The 13,777-nt window shown below is 30.1% G+C and overlaps 1 protein-coding gene across 1 annotated transcript; it reads right to left on the bottom strand.

Annotated features, from left to right (window-relative positions):
• Positions 1–3,536: 3,536 nt before the first annotated feature.
• LOC124844924 (zinc knuckle (CCHC-type) family protein) lies at positions 3,537–9,322 on the bottom strand. The gene is made up of 8 exons (XM_047321941.2): positions 9,076–9,322; positions 8,914–8,969; positions 7,530–7,692; positions 6,938–7,026; positions 5,718–5,850; positions 5,131–5,223; positions 4,171–4,273; positions 3,537–4,078 (listed from the first exon to the last, which is right to left on the bottom strand). Exons 1-8 carry the CDS (start codon positions 9,241–9,243, stop codon positions 3,627–3,629), a joined length of 1,257 nt encoding a protein of 418 aa, XP_047177897.1. The 5' UTR covers positions 9,244–9,322; the 3' UTR covers positions 3,537–3,626.
• Between the last annotated feature and the right edge of the window lie 4,455 nt (positions 9,323–13,777).

The following is a 13,777-nucleotide window of genomic DNA, read 5'->3' as shown; positions in this document are numbered from 1 at the left end:
CTATAAAGAAGTTTGAATAGTATTTTAAACTTTTCGTAAATAGTGTTTGATTATATTTTACAGAATACCATAATAGTTAGACTTAAGTTTATAAAGAAGCATTGAATGGAAAGTTTTCAAAAAGAAAAACAATAAAGCACACTTTTTTTTATACTAGATCGCGCCAAACTGAACTCCGTCTAATTCTTCCTTAAATTATTTTAAGGTGTTCCACTAGTTACGAAGATTACATATGAGTTTCACCACTTCTGGTTTACAAACTAACTAACTAACTAGTTAGACGAGTATAACTACTTATGGTATCCACTAGTCTACCTGACTATATCATTTAACTCCTTAAAATTAAACTAACAAATGTTTAAATTCACTTTCAAATCTAAAAACAACAAAGTGTTTTCGAAAGATTACAAGAATAGAATGTTTAACTCTCTTCGAGAGAATTTTGAGTCAATACAAAATATTCTGAAAACTTGTAAAGAACTTTTAAAAGATGAGTCTTAAGAGAAAGAGCTTAGAAAGGATCAGCGTAAGCGTATTGTAATAATATGTTTGTTGATAACAAAGTTATTTTCTTCTCTTCATGCAATCATTTTATATAGACGTCTTCAAAAAAGATTTCTTACTCAAAGCTTTTGACTTTCTTTTAGTGATGTAGCTTTTAAGGTAGAGTCAGAAATTATATTGCATCTTAGCAACTTTGTTGTATATGCGGAAAGAACAGACATAAAGCATGTATGAAACATTTCCTTAAATATACTATCAAATTGAAAATATATGACAATATTGTTTACACAGTTTAACAATTACAATTTATGAATGACTTGAAGAATGTACTTTCCATTGAATAATTAGACAGTCTACGATGCTAGATCCATATCGAATATGGGATCTTAAAAGGGATGAGAGTGAATCTAGTGAAAATCACAATTAATTCATATAGGATTGAAGAACAATGATGATATGACATCATAGATTTGACCATATGGTAAAACATGATATTTATACACAATATTGATATTTGACCAAATGGAAACCTTTATGAAACATAATCTCTTATTAGGCTTAACAAAGTTAATTCACCCTTTTGCGAGAATTATGAAATAAGAAAACATCGTATGATGAAATGTTTTTGAAGATGGCTATAAAAAAAAAACACACTAAAATTGAACTATTATGCATCGGAATCAACACTATTATCATTAGGGGGGAAATATTTTGTATCTTTTATCAATAATTACTCTAGGAGATTGTGGATTTATCCAATAAAAAAGAAGTCATATGTTTTTCTAGTATTCAAAGAAACTCAAAGCATCAGCCGAGCTTGAAACTTGAAAAAAGGATTGTGTACTCGAGAATAGATAGTTAAAGCTAGATGATCAATAGTCATGAGATTATTTGATCTAACTATCTTATTGTGACCATCTATGCTACGTCAATATAGACTCCATATATATAGTCTAAATCATCGTTAGTTTTAATAATAAATAATATACACTTTTAGTTACACAATATATTTTTTCAAACTATGTTTAATAAGAAAATTTAGAAAAGTGTCTTTCTAAAAAAACTTAGACTATACTATATTATTAAATGTTAATGATGTTTTTGCGAAGCTCGTATAAGAGAAGACATAAAACACAAGACAAAACTTTATAACCAGAAGAAGATTATATTTTAATCTATCATACTAGCTTGTGAATCCATTAGAGCGTTGACTCACAAATTCTCAGGTTTTGACACAATAGACCTATTGCAGTTTTATGCTTAAAATAGTATTATTGTCACTAGAAGGAAAATATGTTAAAAACTAAAGGTACTATAAAACACAAGTTGGATATAACATATATCCTATAACTTTGGCATGCAAATGAAATCGCACACTTACAAGATGCCTATAAATAAAAGGTTTTCTATGTACAACCAACTAATGATTTTAAATGAAACATATTGCGTATGCATCCATTCCAAATTTACTTAAGCAGTTAGATCTTATAAACGTCATACAAGTAACAGAGAGTGTTATTTCTCTATAGAACCTTCACTCTATGAAGTATTTCTCATAAATTCTCTTGTAATCTTATAAGTTGTAGTCATAAGTAGGTGGTTAAAGAATATTTGAGAAAACTAGAATTGGCTTCACGGAAAATAATATTGGTGTGTTTTTTTATCTCAAAGAGATAAAAGGGTATAACCTAAAGTGACTTTGTATACTCACTTTAGTTAAAATACTTTAGTTAAAATAACCTAAAATACTACGACTTATATAAGTCGTAATTAAAATACTTGTAATAATTTATTGATTGATAGAGCAGTTTACAAACTAACGTACGTAGTTAAAGTGTTTGAATACCTCATCTATTACATTTTTATTAGCTTATGGTTGTCTTTTACAAGTTATATTCGAAAACCATTTTGAAACCCTTTTCATGTGCTGAACTCCTTATTCTTCCAAGAAAGGGACATGCCATATGGAATTTTAAAAGCAATAACTTCAAAAACTTAAAAAAGAAAAATCTAGGAAAAGAACTTTAACAATAATAGTAATAATAATAATATATATCCATGTAAAGAATTTAAAATAATTTTATATAAACTATGTTAGTTGAGTAAGAAATTTTAAAAGAAATTGAAATCTTATAATTTGATATTACTTATATTATTAAGAATTAAATAATTTTAATTTTTTTTAAAAATTTATTCTCAAATTTATGTGTGTTTTTTTATATTCTCTTATTAACTCAATTTTAGTTGGATATGACTCACTTACAAATGTGAAAACATTATAGGGATATCTACTCTTTCATTGGAGTCATTACTTTTTTTTACTAATTTTAGTAAGTTATTTTTATTTATTTTAATTATTAATATTATTTTTGTTACTGTTGTTGTAGACCACTATTATTTTTCATTCGATATTAGACGAAGTTTTCTCAACTAATGTTGGGAAGATTATTTTTTAGCAAATATGAACTATATTTGTTTTGTTTTATTTATTTTTGTCATGATTTTTTTCTTATTAGCACAAATATTATTTTTTATCAATAGTTTTGTTATGATTACTTTTCAAATGCTAACTAGGAAAAGTTTCAATCAACATTAACTAGAACTTTTCATACTAATGTCAACTAGAAGAATTTCTTTAAGTCGATGAAAAACATTAGCAAAAACAAAATTTCAACCAATAACTTCGTAAAAATAATCTCAACTGATATTAACTTAAACAATTGTTGTTAACATTAAAAGAATACAAACTGAACCAAATCAATCTAAAAAGTTTTGTTAATATTAGTTGAAAACAAGTTTTGACAAGTTTTATATGAATGAAAAATAACATCAACAAAAATTTTAAATTCATTTTTCGTTTCTAATTTTAATTTTAAGTATCTTCAAACTCCAAAAAGTTAAGCTAAAAAATTACCTGCACTGCATCTTCAATGTGTGAATGAGTCCTACTGTTTTATCTCATCCTAGAACCACCTAGCTTAGTTTTTGTCAAAGTTATGCCTAATTGCCGTTACTCAAAAAGTCCTGTTGCAGATAGATAACAAGGGCAAGCACAATATATACAGTTCTTCCTGTTCTGATTATTGTCCACAACAAGACAGCTTGAGATGCTTGTGTGATTATTAATCTTGAGGTTGTTCAGTAACATCTGTCTTACTTGGACATGTCCTACTGTTATGACCCTTTTTCTTGCACAACCTACACTTGTATTGCCTTCGAGAGACCGTGTTTCTTTTACTAGGAACAACTTCAGGACAGGTTCTGCGGTTATGGCCGAATTGGTGACATACTTTACACTTTCGGTGTTTTATCACTCTCCCCTTTCTAAGGCTTATCCTTAACGTCCTACACGTTCTTCTGTTGTGGCCCTTTTCCCCACAGACCCTACACTGGTGCTGTTTTATCAGTCTCTCATTGCTATGGCTTACCATCATTCTGCATGTTCTTCTGTTGTGACCTTTTTCCCCACAGACCCTACACGTGAATCGCCGATCAATAGAGGTATCCTTGAGTTCTGGACAGTAGTATCTCCTATGCCCTTCACGTCCACAGTTTTGGCAGTAGAATTTTACTCCTGCATTTGAAGAGGGTCAGAAAGCAAGTGAGTATGAATTTCTACCATGTCTACCAGCAATGAAGTCACAGGTGCAGGGGTATGAAAATTACCTTTCATGGCCATGCTCCTTTTCTGTCGGTTTATTGGATCACTAAAGAAAGCTTTCATAGTTTTGGAAGTGTGTCTCCTTGCTGCAACAGTTCCCTTGGCTTTCTGCATCCATTGAAGCAAATATTCATTGTGCAGAACTTTCAGTGTGCCAAAATTCTAATGCTTCAAATACTTGCATAATTTACATGCAGACAACCAGTGCCTGTACTCAGAATTCAGAAAACATATGCAAACAGAGGGTATATGACAGGACTTTAGAATATTAGAAGGTAGCATTAGAAAACCATCTGAGAATTTAACTATGCTAGGAGTAAAGAACCTTCGTAAAGCAATGCTGACTAAGGTCAGCAGTTTCGTGTCTGAAGTTCTACTCTGAAAACATTTTACGGACCAATCTATATTTGATTACAGATATCTTTGGAGGACTAATATGACCTATAAATGGAAGACTAATGTGATTTCACACATATAGTTGGTCGATCAAAATGAGTGATTACTACGTATATTACAAAAATAAACAGCACAGAAAATTTCTTATTGAAGCCATATTTTATTTTGGGGATATTCCAGTAGATCAGATAAAGTGAATCCTAAATTTCAATGCATCAAACAATTATTAACTTCTGAACAAGAGCGCAGCAAAAATTAATATGAGGAAGCAGTCATTTAGTATGGATTTACTTGGACAAATTTCTCCATAAGTTCTTTATATGAGAGAAAAATAAGAAGAAAAATTCAGATTAATTTCTCCATAAACTAAAATTCACTAATGCATAAACTATTCTGAAGATTTATTTTTAACCTGTGTACATGTTAATTTTAGCCTATGGAGAAGTTAATTTCACTTTTTCCTTTTATTTTTCTCTTCTAGAAGGAGCTTATGGAGAAGCTCATCGGAATAGGCCTTGATACCAAGAGAAAATGACTTCAAATGAAATACAAATCTTAACATTTAAAACCTTGATAGCAGCCACACGCTGTGCCTGAAGCTTGGGATCCTGGTGAATAATCTTCATTCGGTTGCTAAACAGACCAGTTTTGGCATTCAGACTCTGCAATCATTCAACTAAACAAATACATTTAAATTTGCAACCATAACAATATCCACAAATTCTCTTTCTTGATTTATCATATCATTACAGCAGTAACCAAAAGGAAAGAAAAAACCGTGCATGGAATTTATATCACTACACAATTGTAACTTCTTCCTTTCCTAAATGTATTTGAGCCTTACATGTCCATATAGAACAAGTTAATGCTCAAGTCTCTTAACCAGAAGAAGGTTGGTGCTTCTACATGATAAGAAATGTTCCTATCAACTTAGCTCTCATTATATAAGACCCAAAAATTATTGTCATTCAATTCTATGTATAGATGTGTTCTCTCTTGTGAGTGTAGGTAAGTGTTTGAAGTGTGCATGTAATACTAAATATGTCAAATAATGAAGGGAACAAGCTAATGGTTCAACATCTCACGTTAAACGTATGCATCATAAATAACAATTTGTATCCAAAGCATATTAAGTAAGGTTAAGCAGTCAACTAACTTTTAATGAACGACTAATCTTCAGTCCAACTTCTGGAGGTGGTGATTGGTAAACACGCTTGGATTTTTTCTTCACATCTAGCTTTATGTCTAATTTGTCAACTTCATCATCTTCCTTCACTTTGAGTGGGGAACTGAAAAAGTGAAACCCATAAAGAAACATTTATGTATGACCAAAAAAAAACAAAAACAAACACAAAGCATATTTACATAATTCAAAGATTTAAATGCATATAAACAGACAGAAAATTATATTTTTATGTTAGTCAATTATGTTACAAAATATACCACCATCATAGGAATCTCATGAAATCGTACTGCTTAGAATTTCACATAGATTTGATGTTGAGTCAGTTATACACAATGACAAGAATAAAACAACATAAATAAAAACCAGAAGCTTCCTACTCAGGTGCAACAAAAAAAAAAGTTATAAATAAAAACCACAAATTAGTCTGAGTACCACAACTCAAACTGATACAGTATGCTCCAAACATATAAGCTGAACTAATTTCCTTCTGCAAGAGCATATTTATCACTCAGAAGAATATATAATATTTTATATTGATAGATCACTATCATCAATAATCAATAAAATGCAGCATCAAATTTCTGAACTAGTACAGGGAAGGAGAGTAGCAATGCCAGATTACACTATTTTGATATAATCTCCTATTTACGAGAAGGAAGGTCAAAAGATTAAAAATGAAAAATCAAGAAAAAAAAACATCACACCGGGAAAAAAGAAAGCAAATCATAATAATAAGTAATGTAGAAACATCCAGACAAGAAGATTATACTCATGCTCGACATATTAAGGACTAATAATTGATTTCTTTTGGTAGATTGAATGTGAATATTACACATAACTAACTATTTGGTATTTTGTGAACCATTATATCATACAATATGATTTGGAAGAGGGTGGAAAACTAAAGCTAAGCATGGACATTGACATGCAGAAGGATATTGTGACTAAAAAATTCATGGTGTCATTAGGATGCAAAATGCATGCTACATCAAACAAGTGTCTGGTGTTTGATAAAACTAGTCATTTGTACACACAAAGCTCCTTTCTTTGTGTCCATGCTAGTGATAAGTGTTAAAAAACTTATTTATATTAATTTGAATATGACCATGAAAAAATGTCATATCAACATTGTCAGAGTTAACAAAAGATGAGATTAGTAAAGAAAGACAAATTTATTTCTCAACAATTACATAGAATGGGCCCTCTCCCATGGTTTTTCATCAATTGATTCCTCCCATATAACACGATCTCCAGAGCATTGGTGGCAAGTCAATATACCCTGAGTACAAGAAGAACAAATGGGAAAAAAAGTAAACAAAGTAGCCATTGTGCACATTGCACGGATATGATGTTCAATATCTTAGTGTTTCAAAACTTCTATGAATATTAGGAAAATAAAGTTATAAACACATAAGATGCAAATTAACCTAGTAACATGTGTGTTTAATAAGTGTCTCGTCATCATGGCATCATAAGCAAAATCAGACTTATATGGCTCAAGGTATGTCTAAATTTTTCCATTGTGAGTACACAGAAGAGAAATAAAAGCTCATGTGTCTCATCCTCAAGTGAATTTCAACTTAAGAATTTCTCTTTCAAAATCAGAAATGACTTAAGTTCAAGTTGTTTCATGGAATTACGATATGGAAACTTGATGATCCTAACCTTTCAGAGTCAATATGAATATTTAAGGAATAAATGATTCAAGCCATTAAACTCTCCTAAAACCACGTTTAAATTGTGTTTTCCTCAGAAACCAACAATAATTCTAAAAGAAGCTACCTTTCCATAACATTTTGGACAGTCTGGCCTTGATCTTTCTATTCCACACTCTGTACAAGGTGTATAACCCCTTGCTCGGCAACTCGGACAAGGTAGCTCCCTGATATACTGTCCATTTGGACCAAACCAGGACCTTGGTTCTGGTGTATGAGACTTACCCTTGCTGAAATAAGAGGAAAATAATGCTGAAGGTCACTCACTAGAGCTTCTCATACGATATTAAATGTGGATTAACCATAACAACATTCAAATTTTCAAAACTTAGCTACATCTCATAGCATAATCTTTCATCTTAAATATCTAAATCCAGGAACAAAAATAGATCATTTTGAAGGGTGGATGAGAATTGGATAGAAATAGCAGATTGTAGCAGTGTCATCGGCAATAACTTCCAGATGTACAAGATAATGGCTGATGTGATCCTGTACAATCTAATACAAAATAACAGTAACAACTTCAATACCCTTGTTTGTTTAAAGCTAGCTCTTGTTTACACAATCCCCAGGACCAAAAGTACAAAAGATTTTCTATGCTGAGTGAACTGAACATAAGAAACAGATAAACCTTAATAGACATCATATGTGCATTACAAGGAAACTACACACGCAAAGAACAAAAGTTAGACAGGCAAGAATCCAGGAACTGACTCATAAAAGAGAAATTCAATGCTAGCAAAAGATAAAGGCTCCTAAAAGTATAGTCATATTTTGTTTTTCATCTCTAAAAAAACTTTGCCTGATTCTTGGTCTTGTAAAAATTTTGTTCAGTTTTGGGCTTTTTTGTTTTGTTGTAGACCCTCTAAATATTTGTTTGTGTTTCATTTGCTTTTACTCTCTATTGAGAATAATCCAAATGTGAATCAAAGACCCACATTGTATAAAATGACAAATTAAACACTATATAAGATCAAAAACCCACAATCACATTGTCTTAAGATTATGAGTTAAAAACTCATTGTCTTAAGGTTTTAATTAAAAATGATATCAAATGTCTTATATAATGATATCACATACATATATAACCTTGCCCAATGAAAACTCCTATATATAAAATCCATCACTATAAAATATTTTTCAAAGGGACTAAAAAAGAATTATAATTGAATCTTTTATCTTCCCTGTTCTTTAACTGGGTTCCCTGGATTTAGTGAAAATGTCACAGATTATTATTTGTCTTCTTGTCTGAAACCTTCACAAAATCAATTCAAAAATTGTCTAAGATCAATGATATAATGACAGCACAGCATTCAAGATTACGAACCAAATTAAAAATTCCCAAAAAGTTAACGATCAAGTTATGTAATAAACTTTTATTTTGATTTCCGACAATGCAAGAGAAAAAAATACTTCAATAAATAAATAAAAGTAAAGTAAAAAACTGAGACCTTGGTTTGAGCTCCACCTCCAGCTCGAACAGTTCCTCTGGAGGATTGTAGCCCAACTGCCACAGAACAATAACATATTATTATCCAACTATAATTAAAATAAAAGGCAGTTAATGGTTTTGTTTATGTTTTTTAAGGTAAGAAAAGAAAAAGATAATGTGCCTGGTTTGGTTTTGGTGTGGAAAAGGAGTCGTCAGTGAGTGAAGAACAAAGGGTGGTTGGTGTGTTAGGATGAAGCAAAAGCAAAGGACGCGCGTTTGGTGAGTTTGTGCATGGATATCTGAGAACGCGAAATGCAGAGCGAAACGCGTGGATTTGGTTGGAAATCATGAATAAAGAAGGTTTGGTTGTGCGTTTGATTTGGTTTGCTTATTGGAAGTGTGCTCTGTGGTGTTTATGGAAATGATGTTAATTGGTGTTTTGCGATTGTGCGTTTGAAACGTGCGGCTACAAAGACAGGGTGAGGTGGATGGATAAGTGGGAACTCGCATATGAGACCGTGTGATCTTTCGTTGGATTCTCCCAAATTATCTGATTAATAATTATTAATCCCTTTTCATATAATGTAAACATGAAACATCATTTTAATAATGGAGTAACTTTATATAATGATGATAATATATTTTTATATAGAAAAGGGTATTATTCTGTTTTTTTTTTAAATAAAGCATCATTTTAATTTAAGCATGTAACAGATGACACTGTAGACTTTAAAAAATGAATATTTTTTTATTTAGTTTAGAATGTGTATAACTTAATCACAATTTGGTTCTGAACTTTATATAATTTTTAATGACAAATTGATATGATGTGTAAAATTGATCTTTGAATCGTTTTCACACTTTTTATACATTAAAAAGTAAATCATAATTTTTTATTATTTTAGACATTAAATTATTACCAATTTAGAAATTCATGGTGATAAATTATGTTTACTTTTTTATTATTAGTTTCTTGCTTTTAAAAGTAAAATAAAGATACAAGTTGCAAATGTAACTAGGTTAGCTCTGTAAACTTTTTTATTAATCAATATTTAATATTTATAGAAATATTATTGAAGGGGAAGAGAAATACAAAAGCGAAGAGTCAATAAAACTTACTAAGAAAAATAAAAGGGTTAAAAATCACATTATTCAACAAAACCAAAAAGTAATACAAGTAGATACATTATTCCAAACAAAAAAGATATCAACCGTAAGTTGTTAAACCATCATCACATTTATTTTTCTTCATAACAATAAGAAAAAAAAATCTTAAACGTATATTCCTTGTGAACTCTAAATCATTAAGTTATTTATAACTTATCTTCTATACTATTAAACAATTATCATAAAAGATTTTCCTAAAGAATAACTAGATGAATATTCTATTTTATATGCTGTTATTGAATTTGTTGTCGCTCAAAATTAATTATATTTCCTATTATGTCGAATCTGTGTTATGATATGTGTAATAGTATAAAACATTATTATCAGCACCAACTCATCGTAATTCCCATTAAGCTGCATAATGCTAGTTAATGTTTTAAAGTCATTTTCAAAGCTTAGTTGCAAATGCATAGGAGATAAATAAATTGTTAATAATTTGTTTATTAATTAGAGCATGAATTAGAACACTAATCTCAGCATGAAAACACAAATTAAATAGTAAATTGAAACACAAGAAGAATAAACCAGAGCATAGAATTTTAATAGTTTTGTAAGCATAAAATTAGGATAGACTTATTATATCAGTTAAAATTAAAACTAAAAACATACTAAATAATTTACTATGACTTTTTTATCTGAAACATTAATTATATTTTTAACTGACAGAATAAATTTAACTATTATTATAAAATTCCATTATTTCATATTTTTATGATAAGTGTGTTACATCCATCCTAACAAATTTGATATTTATTATAAAAATGTCACTATGTCAGTTACATTTGTCATAATAAATTGTTATTATTTTCTATTTTTTTCACTAATGATTAGTAGTTTGATAGGACTAATGTAATAGAATATCAAACTTAGGCCATGTTTTCTAAAATGATCTTGCATTGATAACTTTTGATACATAAATATCCAAAAATAAAAAAGATTATAGAAAAATATATGATTTTGTTCTATATTCTACTTCCCTATATGTGTGATTTCGTTTAATCTGATGTACAAGTAGATAAGCACATCTTGAGGTAAGATCATCACTTTAGCATGCTTCCATCCTTCTTATAAAAAATAGGAATAATAATTTGACTTGTTTTTGGCATATCATGTATAGTTCTGTCAATATTCATCATGTTAACAACCAAATTTGTGAGACATGGGTCAGATAAAAAAAATTAATCATCTTGCCATTATGCTGCCAAGACAAAGTTTTTCTTGACTAATGAATACATGTTATTTATACTTGAGCATAACAAATTCACCATAGAAACTATTTTTCAAAAAACTCTATATATAGCAGCAAGGATTTTTATGACTTAGTACTCCAACAAAGCCTAAACATGTAAGTTTCATTTATCTATGTTATTGATTTCAGTCTAGGGTCATCCTTGGATAATGTAATGAGCTTATCTTAAGTTTTTCTTAACATTAGTAATGGCGCTAGTTTAAATGAAGTTTTTAAACCAATTTTTCATAATTTTAAGCAATTATTTAGACCATCGATAAATTTGGTAAACTATAATACCACATTTGGACATCAACTTTTATCACAATAACTTTCTCCATATAAGAATGTTTCTCCATATAAGAATGCAAAATCCTTTTCATATAAAGTTTTGCTTTGACTTTTTAGGATAGGCTTAAAAAACCTTTTTAAGTTTTCCTTGTAATAATACCAAGATAGATGGCAACTTCCCTCACAGAAAATTAATGAGATTTTTTATTGTTATATTGTAGACTCCATTTATGGTTTTTTGGTGGTTATGTTCTGTAATCTATAGTAATGTATTTTGACTATATATATATATATATATATATATATATATATATATATATATATATATATATATATATATATATATATATAATATTCAGTCCTCTATTCTTTTTTTTTTCTATTTTTTGTCTTGTTTCATCTTTGTTTATTCTTGTTTGCTTCTCACGAATCGATAAGTGGTACTCACCATGGGACATAAACAAGATCATTCAAGGATATGTCAATAAAGTTCGATATTGAGAAATTCACAGGTTTGAACGACTTTTGATTACGGAAGATCAAGATTATGTTGTAAAACATTGATTGCAAAAGAATGTTGTAGTGCAACATTAGTATTTCACAAAGTTAATATTTTTTAATTGACAATGTTCAAACTTTTCAATGTCAATTACTTTTTCCAACGTTAAAATCATTTATTGGTTTTAATTTCTTTTATTTATTTTATTCTTTCTTATCTCTATAAATAGAGAATTCTTTCCCCATTCCAAGACACCAAAATCAATTTATTCTGGGAAGTTCCTATTGTATACTGGGGGACTTGTGCAATATACCGCAGATAAGTCCTTAAGGACAGTGAATCTACACGCCTCAAGAAATTTTATTACTGTTTTTGTCAGTTTTTATCCAACAATCTTAAGGACTTATGGCTGACATCAACAACTCGATCCTGGAGGATCAAAACTTTGTTTCCGAAACCCAAACAGTCTTCGCAAAATCACTTCCGAACGTGTCGAAAATCGAGGTTTTCTCTGGACATAACTTCTGAAGGCTAGCAAGATGCTCGCAATAGCGATGACTTATGATCGCATTTGTAGGGATCGTAGATGAGGATAAAGGAAATGGAGACGAGGCAAAAATTTAGAGTTCGTTGGAGTTAGGATGATGAACCCTAATTTTCATGTGTCATGCCTTTGTAATGCTTGAGGAAAGGTGGAGAAGATTTTCTCTCTAGAGAAAGAAAAAGAAAAGAAGATGAGGCTAAGTTCCTGATTTTTAATTTGGGCACCCCCAAATTAATTTCAACATGTCCTGTAGTAAGTGATGCACCGGACCATTATCAGGTACTTGAATAATTTTTCCTATACTTTACCTACAAATGAGAGAAGCACAATTAGGTATTTTCTCGTTTACCAATCTTAAATATTTTAAAAGGTTTAATGTCTCAATAGGTCCCTATTTTTGTTCAGAATTTGAAATAGGTCCCTTTATTTTTTGGCGTCTCAATTGGGTCCTTATTTTTGTTAATTTGATGCAAATAAATCCTTTCCATCAATTTCATCAAACGGCGTTAATGAATGTGTGACGTGGCCTTACACGTGTCAATACTGTCCTCAGGCCACGTCACACATTCATTAACGTCGTTTGATGAAATTGATGGAAAGGATTTATTTGCATCAAATTAACAAAAATAAGGACCCAATTGAGACGCCAAAAAATAAAGGGACCTATTTCAAATTCTGAACAAAAATAGGGACCTATTGAGACATTAAACCTATTTTAAAATTGTGGGGGTGTAGGTAATTTCTGATTCTTGCAATGAGATTGTCGCTAGAACTAAATTGTTTCTATGATCAAATTTTTTAATGAAAGACATGGGTGAAGCCAATGTACTTTAAGTGTTAGAATCATAAGGAAGGGAGATAGTATATTATTATCCCAAGAACAATACAGTGAGAAACTTCTTAAGAAGTTTGGATATTATGATTTTAAACTCGTGAATACCCCTTATGATGTTAACTCTAAATTAATGAAAAATAAAGGAGAATCATTATCTTAGCCTTAGTATGCCTAGATAATTGGGAGCTTACTACACTTGATGAGCTTTTCTAGACCTGATATTGCTTATGCAGTAGGTAGACTGAGTATGTACATTCAATGTCCAAATCAAGAACATTGGGATGCACTTTCCAAGCTTATGAGATACTTAAGAGGTCCA

This window comes from Vigna umbellata, chromosome 1 (assembly GCF_029865625.1).
Source record: "Vigna umbellata cultivar VRB3 chromosome 1, Vumbellata_1.0, whole genome shotgun sequence".
Lineage (NCBI taxonomy): Eukaryota > Viridiplantae > Streptophyta > Magnoliopsida > Fabales > Fabaceae > Vigna > Vigna umbellata.
The sequence above is the reverse complement of the archived record's forward strand: the minus strand, read 5'-3'. Positions and strand labels throughout refer to the sequence as shown.